General features: G+C 42.3%; 2 protein-coding genes across 9 annotated transcripts in view; one reads left to right on the top strand and one right to left on the bottom strand.

Annotated features, from left to right (window-relative positions):
* Positions 1 to 16,827, bottom strand: part of emilin2b (elastin microfibril interfacer 2b) — a 66,075-nt gene that overhangs the window by 24,480 nt on the left and 24,768 nt on the right. For 5 of the 7 annotated variants that reach the window (XR_013280940.1, XR_013280941.1, XR_013280942.1 and 2 more), the window contains 8 exons: positions 14,210 to 14,366; positions 13,654 to 14,134; positions 9,747 to 10,068; positions 9,523 to 9,648; positions 7,179 to 8,455; positions 874 to 1,044; positions 736 to 789; positions 525 to 662 (listed from right to left, as the gene is read on the bottom strand). Coding sequence is in view for 4 of the 7 variants with exons in the window: in XM_077509221.1 (XP_077365347.1) it covers positions 525 to 662; positions 736 to 789; positions 874 to 1,044; positions 7,179 to 8,455; positions 9,523 to 9,648; positions 9,747 to 9,871 (1,891 nt within the window). In the remaining 3 variants the exon portion in view is untranslated. Of the gene's footprint in view, positions 1 to 524; positions 663 to 735; positions 790 to 873; positions 1,045 to 7,178; positions 8,456 to 9,522; positions 9,649 to 9,746; positions 10,069 to 13,653; positions 14,135 to 14,209; positions 14,523 to 16,827 lie in introns of those variants that run through there. The other 2 variants (XM_077509222.1, XM_077509224.1) reach the window with 2 other exon arrangements.
* On the top strand, positions 10,765 to 16,766 carry mettl4 (methyltransferase 4, N6-adenosine). 2 transcript variants are annotated; one of them, XM_077509227.1, is made up of 8 exons: positions 10,765 to 11,120; positions 11,283 to 11,348; positions 11,742 to 12,093; positions 12,170 to 12,239; positions 12,322 to 12,496; positions 12,711 to 12,811; positions 12,887 to 12,984; positions 16,563 to 16,766. In XM_077509227.1, the coding sequence occupies exons 1-8, from the start codon at positions 10,875 to 10,877 to the stop codon at positions 16,712 to 16,714; spliced, it is 1,260 nt and encodes a 419-aa protein (XP_077365353.1). In that variant the 5' UTR covers positions 10,765 to 10,874; the 3' UTR covers positions 16,715 to 16,766. The 2 variants fall into 2 exon arrangements, with proteins under 2 accessions (XP_077365353.1, XP_077365352.1); XM_077509226.1 differs by lacking the exon at positions 16,563 to 16,766 and adding an exon at positions 13,484 to 14,520.

The raw sequence follows: 16,827 nt of genomic DNA, 5'->3' as shown, positions 1-16,827 counted from the left end.
TAAAAATTTGTAGCGATAGAAAAAGAAGTCTATTCTTCTTCAATAGTCTGCATGACTGCGTTATCCTGTACTGCCCCCTGGTGGCCAATGCGGGCACACCAGAAGGACGCTAAACTGGAATGCAGCGTTACATCAGGATGTATAAAATGTTTCATGCTTAATATTTGATTAAATTACGTTACTCTGTATTAGGGCTGATGGATTATGAAGAAAATATTAATCATGATTAATTTGGTAATAACTGAAATCCTGATTAGGACAATCATTTGTTTTTTGGTATAAAAGAAAATCTTTAAAAATATTAAGACAAATAAATTTATTTGAAACACTATAATAATGCAAGTTCCTTTTGGACCGAACAAGATTTATTAAATTAGCTATTTTGAAATAAAAAAGAGGTGCAAATATATCAATTTAAACTCAAAATTTAGTATTAATAATGTTTTATTTTTACGATCAAGCTGATTTGGTAATTGTGGAGTGTAATAATTGAAATTGTAATTGAAATTCGATTAATTGCTCACCTGTCCTGGGCTCGTAATAGCCTCCATCGTTGACAATCACAGCATCGAATCGGATGACGCCCGATTCGCCGTCAACGGGCGGCAGAGTGAGGCCGGCGGAGAAAGAAATCTTCTGACCTTTGTACCGTGCCGCCGCATCTGCTTCACAAACGGCAAAATGCGGCAAATTTTGAGAGGATTTGGAAGAGATAAAAAAATGCATGTGACTTACCGGAGTTTGTTGGAAGCGTGTACGGTAGCGGCTCAGCGACTTTTACTGGTGCAGCTTAGCAACAGAAGAGAAGCAGTAAACACCAAGCGATGATGAGTCACATGCTGCTTCACGTCTCAAAAACAAAAAGCAACTCACCCGGCGCACCGGCGAAGCCCAGCACGGGCGCGATGCTGCCGTGTGTCCCTTTGGGAAGCTTGGACGACAACGTCATCCTACCTGGGGGTCCCGCCACGCCCCTCTCCGTGGCTAATGGTGTCTGCGGGGGCGTGTCCACGACTTTCGGGGGTCCCGTGTCCACCGTCGGGCCTGTTAAGTACATACGAAGCCCCTTTTGCGCGGCCTGGAGATTCACGTAGCAAGGTAGCAGCTAGCTAACTTTGCATTCTCATTCGCTGACTTCCACGTCACTCAACGCCAAAATTTTGCAGTAATAAATTTCATACTAAAACATATATTTGTGTAGACTGGGGTCAAGTTGTATTTTAACATTTTAAAAATGTGCAGAATTTCACAAGTGACCTCATGTGAAAGATTAGATAGCTCTTAATACGAAAAGAAAAATGCACTGAGCTGTCATCAGTGTTTTACAAATGCAATTATGCCATCTCGGGGCAAAAAAACGACCACAACACATCAATATCACACTCGTTTTTTTACAGTACATCTTTTTAATTTCAACTCAATTTTAGGAATTATGAAATTACTGGATCAATTACTAAAAGATGCAGCCGTATTTCTGTTTGTTTAACATTTTCTCCCCACGTTTATGTTAACAAGAGTAAGAAAACTTAGAAAAATTATTTTATTGTACATTTAGAACAGATATAAAATTTGCGATTAATTATGAGTTCACAAGTCATGCAATTAATTACAATAAAAAAATGTAACAACCCTAGTATACTATACACACATGTAAATAATAAATAAAAAATTTGTGGTGACTAATTTGCAGATTTTTGCCAATTGAGTGGTTGGTTTGAAACTTAACGAGGGAATTCTACATTGCATGTGAGGTGCAGGTATCACTGTTGTCCACTTGGGGTCGCCATCCTTCGCAGTAGAATATCTGAGACTTGAAATGTGTGCAAGTGGCTTAAAGGTGGAGCAGAGAAAAGAAAAAAAAAGAGCAAAAAAGTAAAAACAAAAAAGGAATAAACAAGAAAAAAGGAAAGAAGAAAAAGAAGAAAAAAGGAGGAAAAAAGAAAAAAAAGGGGAAAAAATGTAAAAATAAAATACAAGGCGGAGCCAGGTCTGGTGAGTGACATGGGAGCCGGCTAGCTGTCACCTAGCTAAAAATCGGAGCAGCTCATGCATGAATGTGCTTTGTAAATAATTCAATTAATCGTTTCAGCCCGAGATTCATCCAGCTTGCTTCAGAGTCACTTGTAATGATTCGTTTGTACAAAAAACATTTCCACCAAATAACGCTAACAATGACTAACATCAAACCCAAATAATTTTTCAAGTAACCTAAATATGTCAAGTCATCTCACGAGTGTGACTTTTTTTGTAGCAAACCCTACAAAAGTGCGCCAAGAGGTGCTGACTCACTACGATACAGTATGCACAAACAGCAACAGGCCCGTTTAAGGGGCGAGGCGTGATGTGAGTGTGGAAGCCAACTCATTGCTCAACACGAGTGGGCGCCATTAAAAATAAATAAATAAAAAAGCCGAGCATGTGTGTTCAATCAGCGCCGCTTCCTGCGACTTGACGGCACGCCTGAGAGCCAAAAAGCCAACCTCACTTTTGTTTGTTTTCTCAAACAAACACATCACACTTGGCAAAGCGTGTTGAATTGAACAACATTTTCAATGCCCATTTATGGACATTGGACACAAAAACGAAGGCACCTGGGGGGGGCGTCGGCATGACGACTTGTCAAGATTTCCACTTGCAGACAGATTGACGGCGAGTTTATCTCGAGAGGCTGGAAAGCGGCTGCTCGAAATCGTCGCGCAGCTTATCTCAGCATTTTTTGTTTCCACCCCCCCTCCGCTCCACGTCACGCGTTCGAGCGCATCTCTTGTGGAGACAAAAGAGCCAAGAGGGTCCCCCAAGGGCTCGCCTGTGTTGTTATCCGTGAAATTATGGGGGGGCCCCCGTAATGGGGTGGAAAGAAAAACCTACCTTAAACTAATCCAAACTTCCTGCTTAGTTTGTAGCTCTGGAATGGAACAGATTACAACAAAGGACAACAAAGGTTTTGATTGCATCGTCCTGATATTTAGTCGCACATTGAAAAAAAAAATGCAATGTTGTTTTTCTCCATTATTTTCCCATTCTTTACGACTTAGCCATTACGTCGCTCACGAAAAAAATAATAATTCACAAAGTAACTTAGTATTGTACGGAAGAGGATTAGGGCCAGTGAAGAGAGAGAAAAAAAAGTTTGGCAGGATTCTCTGACTTTAAAGTGAGAATTCTGACAATCTAAAAATTCTGACTTTCTTTAAAGTGAACATTCTGACTTTCAGAATTCTGACTTTAAAGTGAGAATTCTGACTTGAATCTCAGTCAGAATTTTCACTTTAAAGAAAGTCAGAATTCTGAGATTAAAGTCAAAATTCTCACTTTCTTTAAAGTCAGACTTCTGACTTTATTCTCAGACTTCTGCCTTTAAAGAGAGAATTCTCACTTTAATCTCAGAATTGTCACTTTATTCTCAGAATTCAATTCTCATTTTAAAGTCTGAATTCTGACTTTACTCTCAGAATTCTCATTTTAAGAGAAAAAAAAAAGTCTGGCAGGATTCTCACTTTTTTTCTCAGAATTCTGACTTTCTTTAAAGGGAAAATTCTGAGAAAGGCAGAATTCTCACTTCCATCCATCCATCCATTTTCTTGCCCGCTTATTCCTCACAAGGGTTGCGGGGGGTGCTGGAGCCTATCTCAGCTGGCTGTGGGCAGTAGGCGGGGGACACCCTGGACTGGTTGCCAGCCAATCGCAGACAGAATTATGACTTTATTCTCAGAATTCTCACTTTTAAGTAAGTCAGAATTCTGACTTTAAAAGTGAGGATTCGGAGAATTAAGTCAGAATTCTGCCAATTTGTTTTCTCTCTTCACTGTATTGTGAATTTAGTAGGATTTGGTACAAAAACGAACTGAGTAGTATAATGTAGGATTTTTATTTTCATTCGTTTGTGACTTATAAAATAAATAAACAAACAAACAAACAAACAAACAAACAAACAAACAAACAAACGTAAGACGAGGAGGATAAAGTATGACCCCTGTAAAAATGGGCCAAAATTGGACGTTCAAAATTTCATAGCTCACCTCTTGTACATTTTAGGACATTGACTTTTTTTTTTTTTTTGTATGGTTCAAGGTGCTGCACCAAATTTTGTAGCCCTAGATCAAATGAGCCAGGATCGTGCTCCACTAGGGGGTACTACAGAGCCATTTTGTTCGACAAGTGTACAAACTTTGGGGAATTTTTGGTCCACGTTTCGCTCCCCAAAAACGAAATTAATTTCAGAGAAAAATCAAATAATAATTTCTACAAATAAAATATGGACTTCGCAGCAATCAATGAAGACTTTGTCAAGTATGTCGTCTTACAACACTGGATTTTTTTACAAATTCCAGCGACAATAACAAAATTGCGAAATGAAACTTTCTTGAAAATCAGGAGGAAAAAAAAAAAAAAGTACAAAATCCTGCGCGCTCGCTTGCTCGTTGCGACCCTTGATAAGGACGACCTTCCATTTGCTGCCTCAGTTGCTAAACTGGTGGCCGAGCTGGAGATAAGGCGGTCAAGCGTGATAACCCCCCCGTAAAGCGCTGACAAGACTGGACCGCGACGCAAGATCGCCCGCAGCTCAAAGGCCTGAAATGGATCGTAGAGTATTTGACTTCCACCTTCGTCTTTTTCTCAACGGCCTTTCATGCACCATCACCACTAAGATCAAAAGGAAAACCAGCATTGAAATGGAATTTGAAGGCGGCACAAGCAGCATTGCCTTGACGAGCAAACTACATTTCATTATTATGCAGAGATTTTGTTTATGCATGTTTCAGGTAAAAAGAAAAAAAAAAGAAAAATGAAATCCATGAAAGGACATTGCAACTGCCTCAACAAAGTTTTAATATTTGGCGCAAGAATGTGATTTACCAATTTTGTTGGGATACAAAAACATAAGAAGCTAGACTAAGTGCAATTTCTGGAGAAATTGCGTGGGAGTGCTGAAAGCTAAATGCTAATAGCTGAATGCTAAGATTAGAATGCATGTAGAATGCTTATGAAGTAAATTGAGAGATAAATTATGAAATTGTAACCTCCTGGTTACTGGACAATGCGCTTTCCCAACTGTGCCACCGAGCAGTATCAGACACCTGGTAATGATGATAAGTTATATGTATGGAAATGGGCGTGAAAAGTTCAATGACTGTCCCATAGAATGGGGAAAAGTTTATATTAAATGTTAAATTGTGCAAATACTGTAAGTAATGTGGAATCATATGATATATATGTACCCTGGGAGATGTGAATTTTTTAAGCTAGTTGAAATTTGAACAATGTAAATTGGAAGTATTATGCGGGAGTTGTTAGATGGCAAAAATGTGTAGAATAAATAAAAATCATAATAACATATGCTGAAGCATTCCCACAATCAATAAAACTTTATCCTTTTTGTTTGTTATGCGACAACTTATTTGTCCACGGCATTTTGACAGCACGAAAGCTGGCTTCCATTTGCATCTATTGTCTCGCAATTTCAAAAACATTTTTTGGGTGTAATGTCACAACAATTTTGTTCCCTGAGAATTTTTTTTCATTTTTTTTTCTCCCATAACCTCAAAAAATTTTCTGTTGCATGATTAATTACAGACATTAATAAAGTTTAGTATTATTATTCACAGTCCCCCCAACACAATATTGTTCCTGTAGTTCTTATATCTTCATCCAGGTAAGTTTTATGACCTATTTTGACCTTCAAACTTTTCTTTTTTTTTTGACAGCTTATTTCACTCCAAAAGCACGACAATTTCTATTTCTTGTGTAAATTTACAACTTAATTTTACACCTTTTAACATATTTTTTTAGTGTTATTTTAAACTTTTTTTCTGATTTTCTCCACAGGAAAATGCCCCAGATGCAGATTGTTGACTTTTGAGGTCAAAATCAACACAATAAATCAAAATAAACGCAAATCATAAAAGCCCGTCACATGAGTACGCTGACAAATGGGACGCGCAGCATCTTGTGCAGTGTGCACCATCTTGACTTTTACTTTCACTACAGATGATTTTTATTATTTTTTTAACTCTTCCTAATGGGCGGCCAGTAAAACAGTCGCACATGTTCCATCGACGTCTGTCGTTAATAAGCCTTTCTACCCTCGGGGGGGTTGGTGGCGGAGAACGCGAGGGGGCAAGTTGTGTGCCGATGGAACATGAGGACTTTCCTTGTTGGTATGTCTGTTGTCCCGTTTTGTGTGCCCACCCTGCAGGCAGCCAGCTGGGGGGTGGGGGGGGGGGGGGGGGGGGGGGTGGTTGGTCTGATGTGTTGTTGATAAGTCGCTGAACTCCAGGGTGCATCTGGCAACCACATGACGGCAGCATCACATGACCGCCACTAATACGCCAGAAGGAGGCTGGAGCATTTTTGGTTCGACAATTTTGTTCTTCCTCCTGTTTATTTTCTGGTGGAATTCCAATGTTGACCACTGGATGGTGCCACTATTTTGTACGACACTAATTTGGAAAGAAGTAGAATGAAAGCAGGACGTTTTTTAGAAGGCCTGTAGCCGAGTTTTTGGTGATGATTATTGAACGTCAAATTCTGTTCAATCCTGCTTTTTACGCCTACAGAAATTGACAGCTGTTGGTTCACACATTGTTGCGATGTCTGTACAACATATTCATCTTGCACTCTCTCAATATGTTTAGATGTGTTTGTATCGTTTTAAAAGTGTGTTTAAAAATCTTACAATTAAAGTGCCACAAATGCTTTTTAAAAAAAAAATAAAAAATAAAATTATTGGAATTAACAATATAATTATCTTGAAAATATATATAAAAAAAAAACATGTCATAAAAATTATTAAAAATTAATTAATTAAAGAAGAGACTGTTAAAAGGAAAAAAAAATCCTGCTTTTTACACCTACACAGATTGGTTCACACATTGTTGCAATATATTTGTCTCATTCTTTGCTCTTGCTCAATATGTCATGTCTCAATATGTTTTGTTTAAATGCGTTTGTATTGTTCTAAAAGTGTGTTTAAAAATCTTACAATTTAAGTGCCGCACATGCTATTTAAAAATATGAATTAAACGAGTGGAATAAACAACGTAATTATATTGAAAATATAAAAATATAAAATAAAATAAAACATGCTATCAAAATTATTAAAAATGAATTAATTAAAGAAGAGACTATTAAAAGTGTTGAATGAGGCTCTGAGATAACAAGTTGCATTCAAATGTTACCTGTCTGTATCCGGAGATCCCTTGCCATGTCCATGACATCCTTCTGGACCTTCTGGCACCCCTCAGCCTCCAGATTTTTTACATCGCCAACCACCCTGATGCAGTCGAGGTCCTCCAGGGCCCTCACGCGATCTTTGATGGCGTCGGGTTGACCCTGTAGAGTCTCCAGGTTTTGAAGACGGCCCTCCATGCCTTGAAGCTTCTCCCAAGCGGTCTTGTGACTCTCCTCCAAGACTGTCAGGTTTGCCTTACAGAGTCTGAGGTCCAAGGTGTTCATTCTGTCCTCCAATGTGTTAAATGTTTCCTTTTGGAGAACATCCGGAGTTTGGCGGTTGGAGCTGGAGAGACTGTTCTCCATTGAGACGAGCTTCTCCTTCAAATCTTTGATGGCTTCTCCCTGCGCTCTCTTCACATCCTGCTCAGCCAAAGAAGAATTCACCAGTTCCTCCATTTTGTGGAGAAGCCAGTCAGGAATCAGTCCGGTTTGCGACTCCTCCAGCTTATGCTTCAGCTCCTGGATTTGTTGTCGGAGGTGGCTTTCTTTGGAGTCCATGCGCTCGTTTAGGCTGAGGTAGCGCTCCTCCTGGTCCTCGCACTCGTTGTGCATGGACATGATCTTGTAGTCGCAAGAGTTCTTCAGGTCGGCCAGCTTGATCTCCATCCCCTCCATCAGCTCTTTCCTCAGCGCGCGGATGTTCTCGTCCACGTAGGCCCTCAGGTTGATATCGGAGGGGGGCGCAGGGGCCTCCTCCATGAGATGCTGAATTTGCCCGTCGTGCCGGTTGACGCGTTCCTCCAGATGGTCCCAGGTGTCGCTCCTGGTTTCCAAGAGGCCGATCTTGTTCACGAGCTCATCCACGGAGAACAAGTCCACAGTCCTGGTTTCAGCACTTCTGGCGGGCTGCGCCATCTGGTCCAGCAGCACGGCCAGCATCTTGCTGGCGTCCTCCTGGAAGTCCAACCTCAGGTTGGAGGACATGTCAGTTATCCTGGCCTGCATGTCCAGCACCATCTGGGAGAGCCGCTGCACCTCGTCCTCCAGGCGAGGAGCTCCGCCGGGACTTCGCCACGGATGATCACCCTGGTCGGATGTAGGTTCGGCTGAAATACGTCCAGAAGGAAACGGCACCGGTCTCTCGGGTTTTCGCTCTGGTAGCTTGGCGCCGCTTTTCACCTCCATGCAGTTGGGGCCCTGGTGGCCCGGGCAGCACCTCCACTGCAGCTCCGTCACCGTCTTGTAGTCCAGCTTGTACGTGGGCCTGAAGTGTGTGCGGTATCTAGGGAACATCAAGTACTTTTTTTTTTTTTTTTTTTTTTTTAAAGTACACTCATTCATACATACAAACATGGTCTCCCGGGTGGGGAAGCGAACCCACGCTGCCTGAAAGCAAGCGACGGTAACCACTCCGCCATCCAGAGCCCAAACATCAAGTACTTGCATGTCTGAAAAATCTAACAGGAAGTCACTAATTTTGCCTTGACGAATTCCGACAAGGGAATTCACCAAATACGCCCCCCCCAGATTGACCATTTTTGGATACATTTAGCTATGGCAGACCCGTTTCAGGCCACCGTAGATAAAACAGGAACTAATGAATGGGAACGGAATGAAAAATCATTACAAGTTGTGATTGCCGTGGATGTCAATAGTGTCAAAAACATTTGCTACGACGGTCACACCACCCAGTTTTGATGGAAGCTCTCAATTAACATTTTGGTCACTAAGAGATTATCAGGTGTATTGCCTAAAAATTATTAACCACAAATAATTTATGTTTTTCATCTACCTGTTCGCAGGGCTGGACTGGCACACACAAAAAAAAGTCAGCCCTGGCATTTTGATTTTAGCCCGCCAGCCTGGCCTGGCCAGAATCCTGAGTCTGACCACCCCGCCTAAAATATAGATCTGCCACTGATGGTTCAGTAGTTATCTATACTCAAAATTGATTAATGGACTAGTCCGTCTAAGTTATGAGCCAGTCTCTTGGAGTAAAATGGAGTCAAAATGATAATTTAATTGCACTGCATCGGCCCCAAAAGACGCCGGCCCACCGGGCATCTGCCCTCTATGCCCGATAGCCAGTCCAAGCCTGCCTGTGTGAGCGACGTGAAGCGAAACACGGAACAATTAAATGCTCGTATAGGTGGCAGAAGGTACAATTAATTCACCTGTTTAGCTATTAATATAACACTATCAATTTGTGAGTATTTTTAGATATGATCTTGAGGCTATTTTGTGAAAAATATGTGCCATATGACAAAGGTTGGGAAGCACCTGTCTCCATCCAAAAAGGTGACCATACGTCACGTAAATCATTTAAAATCATGACGTTTGACAACTTACATGACTTGCGGTGCACATTCGATCATCTCCGGTGTGCAAGGCAGAAACTCCGGCTGCGCAAAGCTCACCGATCCCCCCACCACGGCGCAACTGACGTTCTTGTGCACGACGTGTGCGCACCAGTTCCTGCGAAGGGAAACGCTCGATTAGTCACGCCTGCATGATGGATGGACGCTCGCCTTTTACGCATCTTTAAAAAAAAAAGGAGTCAAAATGAGACTTACTTGTTTCTTTGGCGCATTTCGGGGGACGAGTGCGCGCCCCCATGCCGGAAGGGGGTTCCTTGTGAGACTTGGGCGCTTGTTAAGAGGAGGACGAGCGTTAGGACGCGGATGCAAGACTTCTTCATGGCGACTTGAAATGTCCCCAATTAGTGTCCGACGCTCCGGTGAGCCGTGGAGGCAACTCCAAAGTCCTGTGACGTTTAGGGTGTACCCCAACCACCAGCAATGAATGACTAACAACCCCCACACGCCTTTTTTTTTTCATGACGTCACTCTCCAAGCATCCAGGGCATAACATTAGGTACACCTGCCTGCACGAGAGCTGCAAGAAAAGAAAAGAAAAAAATCAACACGGTGGTCGTATTAAGGGTCTATATTTATAAGCTGTTAAAGTGCCTTATGAATAAGTTTAAGGCTCAATTAAGCAGCTCCAAGTTTATTGCTTGCCAAAGTCAGTAAACTTTTAATGTGACTGCCTGACTCATGCGTAAACTCGCCAAATAGTGAGCAAAAATGCTTAGAAATTGTTGACTGGCAACTAACTGAGTTGAAAGACGTAACATTATTGCCTGGCTGTTAACGACCGACATGTTTTTTTTCTTTACACAGCCACACCCACAAAATAACAGTGTGAAATCATTTAACATTTTAACTTTTTCTTGCATTTTTTATGCCCATGATTTGAATTTGACAGCTTTGTATACGCCTGCCTTATAAGGTCAGAGTTCCGGAAGAAAAAAAAATGTAGAGGCCGCGTCGGGAAGCAAAGCACCAATGAGCTTGCTCGGTTCTAATGCTGCATTGCATAAACTTCGGAAACTTTAAAGTCGAAACACTACTTTTATTCAGCGGAAAGTAAACAAAAATAAGAAGCACGAGCATGATACGGAAGTTTAGAAAAAGTCATAAATACCAACATTCTAGAAACTATTGAATTTAAGGATCGTGATTCGCATTACACTGAGACACTTTTCCAGTTTGACGTTATGAAGTTTCCAATCGCCGAGTGTCAGGGAACGCACCATCCCAATGTTGTGTTTGTGGATAATGGCGGCATCCAGCGTGAGCCGAAGCCAACCAAAGTAAAAACAACAAACGTTAAGATCGCGTTTGCTGAGTATTCAGACAATGTCGGTGGTGGTGGAGGACACACACGGGTGGCTGTTGGACGCCTGCTCGCTCATCGACCAGGCGTACGTGCGCTGCTTTCGACCGGATGACGGGAACGAGTCAGAATTCGTGGCACGATTTAAAAGACAATACTTCCGCATTTTAAGGAGCCATGTTGGCGGGAGGAACAATAATAATAAAGATAGTGATAATAATGTGCATGCAGAAAACCAGGACGTGTTGCAGAGGAAAGAGAGACCAAAGGTAACTAATAAACCTGTTTACTTTTTGTTGACGTACGTAAAGTGGCGGAACTGACCACATTGGCTTAAAAAAAAAGAAATATTACTTTAATAAAGAGAACAGTGCTCAATTTTCATTGCGATTCATGGTGTGTGTGTGTGTGTGTGTGTGTTTTTTTTTCAGAAGCGGAAGCGAAAACACAGTGAGCCCAACCAGGGAGAGATCGATTCCAAGGTGTTTCATGAGAAGGTAAGTTGGGGGAAAGCTACTCACTGGAAGAGGCACAGAAGTGGACGACCTTGGAAATTTACACGTGTTGTGAAATTTTCCTTTTCGCGCCTGGTTCATGAACATAAAATTGAACAAAGTAGCAGTGTGAAACACTCAAAAGTTGCACGTGTGAATTCTAAAGTCTACAGTTGTTTAGCAGCAATTAACACTATATTTAATAGTTGATTAATCTGTCAAGTGTTTTTTCCACTAATTGGTGAATCAGTTTTTTTTTTTTTTTTTAAATAAAAAAATCATTTTTTTCCTCATCCATTTAATCCAAAATAATATTGTGCGAAAAATCATCTGAAAGCAGATCATTTTTGTTAGTGTAAAGATATCTTGTATCATCTTAAACTTGTGCCTACGCAGGTCAGATGTGTCGTTCTGGAGGGAACCAAATCCCTGGTGGAGTCTGCCATGCTTTTGGGCTACCTGCATGGAGGGCCGGATGCTGTGGAAGACCCCCTACCCAATCCTGAATGCAACCTGGCCAGCTTGTGCGACATGGCCAAAGAGCTCCCTCCGGTGGAGGACGAGGAGCGCTGCGTCCAGTTCCTGGACGCCAGTGGCGACACGTCCCATCTGGACTTGTTCTCCCGCGTGACGGAGAATCCGGCAGACGAGGCGGCGGTCATGATGCTGATGGGGGAGGAGTACGTCATCCCTCCACGCGCGGCCTTCCTTCTGTCGGATTTCTCCCGGATGCAGCCGCTCCTGCGATGTGAGTCCAGAAAAAAAAAAAAAAAAAGCAAAGAAAAACGTTGAAAAAAAGTTGTTGACGTGCTTGTCAAACGCAGACGGACGCAAGTTTGACGTCATCGTCGTGGATCCGCCTTGGGAAAACAAGTCTGTGAAGAGGAGTCGAAGGTAATATTTACATACAAGTCTGTCCAGGCCGCCATTTTCAGACACTTGATTGGCTTGTTTCCTCCATTTTGTGCCCTGGAAGATACACCTGCCTGCCGTCATCTCAGTTAAAAAAACTCCCCGTACCCTGCTTGGCGTCCCCCGACAGCCTGGTGGTCACATGGGTGACCAATCGACCCAGTCACCTGCGCTTCGTCCGTGAGGAGCTGTACCCGCACTGGGGGGTGGAGCCTGTGGCCCAGTGGTTCTGGGTTAAGGTAGGCGGGGAAATGGAAAACCGTCACGTCACTGTTCTTTTCAGGCAGGAACGACGTCATTTTTCCAAGAAGAATAACTATTGCAAAATTTGTCCACTAGAGGTCGCACTGACAACCACTTCAGGGACATTCGGCAATTTTTGTTCCTTGGGATTTGACGCCTAATACAGGTGATGCAATCTGCCAAATTTCAGGACTTTTTTTCCTCTTGCAGGTGACCGCAGACGGTCAGTTTGTGTTCCCGCTGGATTCGCCGCACAAGAAGCCGTACGAGGTTCTGATCCTGGGGCGATATCGCGGCCATTCCCGCTCAAGGTGACGTTTGACTTTTCGCGGCCTTGGAATGAGAATAAAACGTTAAAAACACCAATTTTGACAATTTGTAATCAGCCCCTCAGAGCGGTGCGCCGGCGTACCCGCCGTGCAAGATCAGCGGCTGATTGTCAGCATCCCGTCGGCTCTCCACTCCCACAAACCGCCACTCGCAGGTAAACGTGACCTTTGGTCAGCGTCATGCGGTAGAGTGAGGCCTGCCTATTTGCGCTTCACTCGTCACCTATTCTGGCTTTTTTTTGGGGTGTATTTTGCACACCATAATACCAATTTTTGTGTGATTTTTTTTAAATAAGGAAAAATAGTACAAAAAGAGTTTGTGCACAAATGTTCTTTACACGACCACTAGAGAGCACTATAGCAGCATCAATGAGCTCTGTGCTCTTCTCTGTTGCAAAAACGATTTGATACTTGAGCAACTTCTGTTTTTTTTCCCTTTCCCCCTTGAGTGATGCGCCACTGACATTTGTGTCACTCTTGTTACGTTGAGTGTCATATGGACCCATGCTTGTTCTTTTACTTGGAAACATACAATGAAAATATTGACTATTTGTACGTTGAAAAATGTTTGAACATGGTTTTTTATTTAACATGATAAATGAGCCACTTAATGTAATGAGTAATGGAGTTAATCAGATTTTTTTTCTTTTTAAGTTTCAGACACTTTTTCTGGTAAACACGCCTCCGTTCAGGTTGACCGAGGGCCATTACAGCTGTCATTCAATAATAATAATAAAAAAAAAAAGATCTCAAGATCTCAACTTTCCCAGTTTTGGGTGAAAGCTGTCCAGATTCCCACATGCATTTGTGTTCGACCGGCCCACCTTTGTGCACCTTCTGATGCAAACGCCGGCAGAACATCGAAGGCCTCACCACCGACCCTCAAAGACGAGACACGACGTCATTTGCCTCCCTCCTGCGGGAACGCCATTCATAGTTCGCTGTGTGCAGACAAAGAAAAAAAAAAAGGATTGTGCTGGCAAAGAAAAGAGGACTACTTAGCGGGCGAGTTTGCTTATCGCTCATGTGGATTGATTGTGAATGTGATTAAACTCATCACTTCCTGTTTATCAGGTCATTTCCTGTTGATTTTAGGCCATTTCCGGGTTACCTCCTGTTGAAATCAGGTCACATCCTGTTGATTTTAGGCCACTTCCGGATCACGTCTTATTGAAATCAGGTTACTTCCTGTTGATTTTAGGTCACTTCCGGGTCACGTCCTATTGAAATCAGATCACTTCCTTTTGATATCAGGTCACGTCTGGGTCACTTCCTGTTGATTTTAGGCCACTTCCGGGTCACGTCCTGTTGAAATCAAGTCACTTCATGTTGATATCAGGTCACTTCCGGGTCACTTCCTGTTGAAATCAGGTCACTTACTCTTGATATCAGGTCCCTTCTGGGTCACTTCCTGTTGATTTTAGGCCACTTCCAGGTCACGTCCTATTGAAACAGGTCACTTCCTGTTGATATCAGGTCACTTCCTGTTGATTTTATGCCACTTCCGGGTCACTTCCTGTTGATATCAGGTCACTTCCTGTTGAAATCAGATCACTTCCTGTTGATTTTATGCCACTTCCGGGTCACTTCCTGTTGATATCAGGTCATTTCCGTGTGATTCAAATCCAGATGGTTTCTTGTTTGATGTCAGTTGGTCATTAGAAATGAAACTGCAAAGAAACTAACACCAAATGATCGAAAATTCTGTTAAAAAAAAAAAAAAAAGTTGTCCGTAGTTCCAATTATCATAATTCATATTCTGAGCCAATAATTAGATTGTTGTATTTTCCTTTTCTTTTTATTTGACCTTCTTAATTAGCACTGAACTTTGGTGTGACTTGCTAGCACGGCCTTTCCTCAACGGGCCTGATGAGCTCACGCGTGTCGATTTTTACCACGTCTTCTCGATGAGTTACGATCAGAGGCCAAGCCAACGGGACGGTGACGCAATCACGTCACGTGATGTCGCCTAGCAGACGGATCGATCCCTTCGCAGTAGTCTTGACCACGGCACCCCTCGCAGCCATTGGGGGGCGCAGTTGCACCATATTGCTTGGCGACGAGATAACCAACGACGTCTCACGCAGTCCGTGAGGGAGTGTCACTTTTTTTTTTTTTTTTTCTGATTGTATGTCACATGGGGGTTCCTGTCAGTGACGTCTATGCTGGCGGGGGCCATAGAGGAGGGAGGGACTCTCCCCGTTAAAATCACGACGCAGTCTATAGCCAGATGGTCACACAGACACCAATAATAAGACCCCCGGACCCCTTTGAAAGTGTCTAGCCAGTAGAAAATTGCAATCGACTGGCTTTTTTTTTTTTTTTTTTTTTGCGCCGATTCGCTCACCGCGTGTTGGCGGAGGAGGTGCGATTGTCAGGTGTTGAGGCTCAAGGTCAGCGCCGGCCACTGTGCTGTGAATGATATTCAGGGGAAGGTGAGGGAGGGGGCGGGGCAAATGCGCCATCACGTCATTTGTTTACGCGGCCGACACTCGTCTTCCTCCACAGATTGGGATGATGAAAATCGATTTATAAAATCTACATGGCAGCAACAAGCTGCTTAATTGGGCTGTGGAAGAAAACGAGTCGGCATGCGGACTGTAACTAGAGCTGTCAAAATTAATCGCGTAATCCATGATCAAATTAATCAGCAACTATTTTCCTAATCAGGTCATTGTTTGGTGCCATATTTTTTTCTGATTTCAGCATATCAAACACTAAATTGTTCACTGATTTCTGTAGTCATTCACGAAAGACTGATTATCTTCAGTATTTTTATCAAAATAAGAGATTTGCAAACATCGGTTTTTATTTTGGAAAACAATAACCCAACCGGTAACATAGTACAACATCAATCCCGCTATTTTATTTTATTTTATTTTATTTTAAAATCAGCATATGGAAACAAAGTAAGAAATTAACACCAATCACTGGTTAATTAAAAGTAATAAGAGCAAAAAATGTTTTTGAGTTTGAGTTTTTTAAACTCATTTGCCCCCAAAAACGTATGAACACGTTCTATTTTAAATCTTGCCATGGTCCCAAAATTGTATTTATACGTTGTTTTTTTTTATGCTGGAGCATACAGAAGGCTTTGATACAGCTTCTGAGATGAAGAGGTCGCATAAAGCAATGGTAGTTATTGCAAAAAGCGTCCAGCAGGTGGCAGCAGAGTATAAGAGATCAGCCAGGGCCATGTTGCAACAAGCTCTTTTTGCCAGTGTTTTCAACAGGCTTGTGAATAATGATGAAACTTTGCTATATTCTAATGCCAATTGGTGCACAATGGAAACAGATAGGAACATACTTTCTTTTTTTTTTTTTTTCCCTGATGAAAGAAGAGACTAATCTTTCTTTTGGTTGGTTCCATGTTTTTATAGCAATAGGACACAATATTCTGTGGGCCTTGCAAAATGAGTCAAAATTCAGTAAAAGCCGGGAGCGAAGGGCGTTGCTTCAGTGAACTTCAGTTAGGAGTGAAACTCAAACTCTTCCAGACATGAAAAATGATCAAATATTAATATCAATGCTAACAGTTAGCATGTGAAAGTCTAGTTAAGTGGGGTCACTATTACTGTGTCTTATCTTGTTTTGTTGTTTTAAATAGTCTCTTCTAGAATTTTCTAAACAAACAAAAAAAAAGATATGAAGGAGCAAAGCAATTGAATTATTATTTTTTTTTGGCGCGCGATGCGATGCGATTCCCCTAATGACGCACGTTTTTGCTCCGCAGAGGTGTTGAAGCCGTACATGAAAGCGGACGGCGAGCGCCTGGAGCTGTTCGCCCGCAGCCTGCAAGCCGGTTGGACCAGCTGGGGCAACGAGGTGCTCCGCTTGCAGCGCAGCAGCTACTTCACGCTAACGACGCAGACCAACTACTCCTAACCAACAACTGCCACGCAAACTTTTCAACTTTTTAATAAACATTCGCAAACGATCTTGTGTGCTTGTTCCTTTTGATTTCTAATTCTGTAGGGATATTTTGGATTTGTGCATCT

This window comes from Festucalex cinctus, chromosome 20 (assembly GCF_051991245.1).
Source record: "Festucalex cinctus isolate MCC-2025b chromosome 20, RoL_Fcin_1.0, whole genome shotgun sequence".
In the NCBI taxonomy this organism is placed as follows: domain Eukaryota; kingdom Metazoa; phylum Chordata; class Actinopteri; order Syngnathiformes; family Syngnathidae; genus Festucalex; species Festucalex cinctus.
Note: the sequence above shows the minus strand (reverse complement) of the source record. Positions and strands in the feature narration are given on the sequence as shown.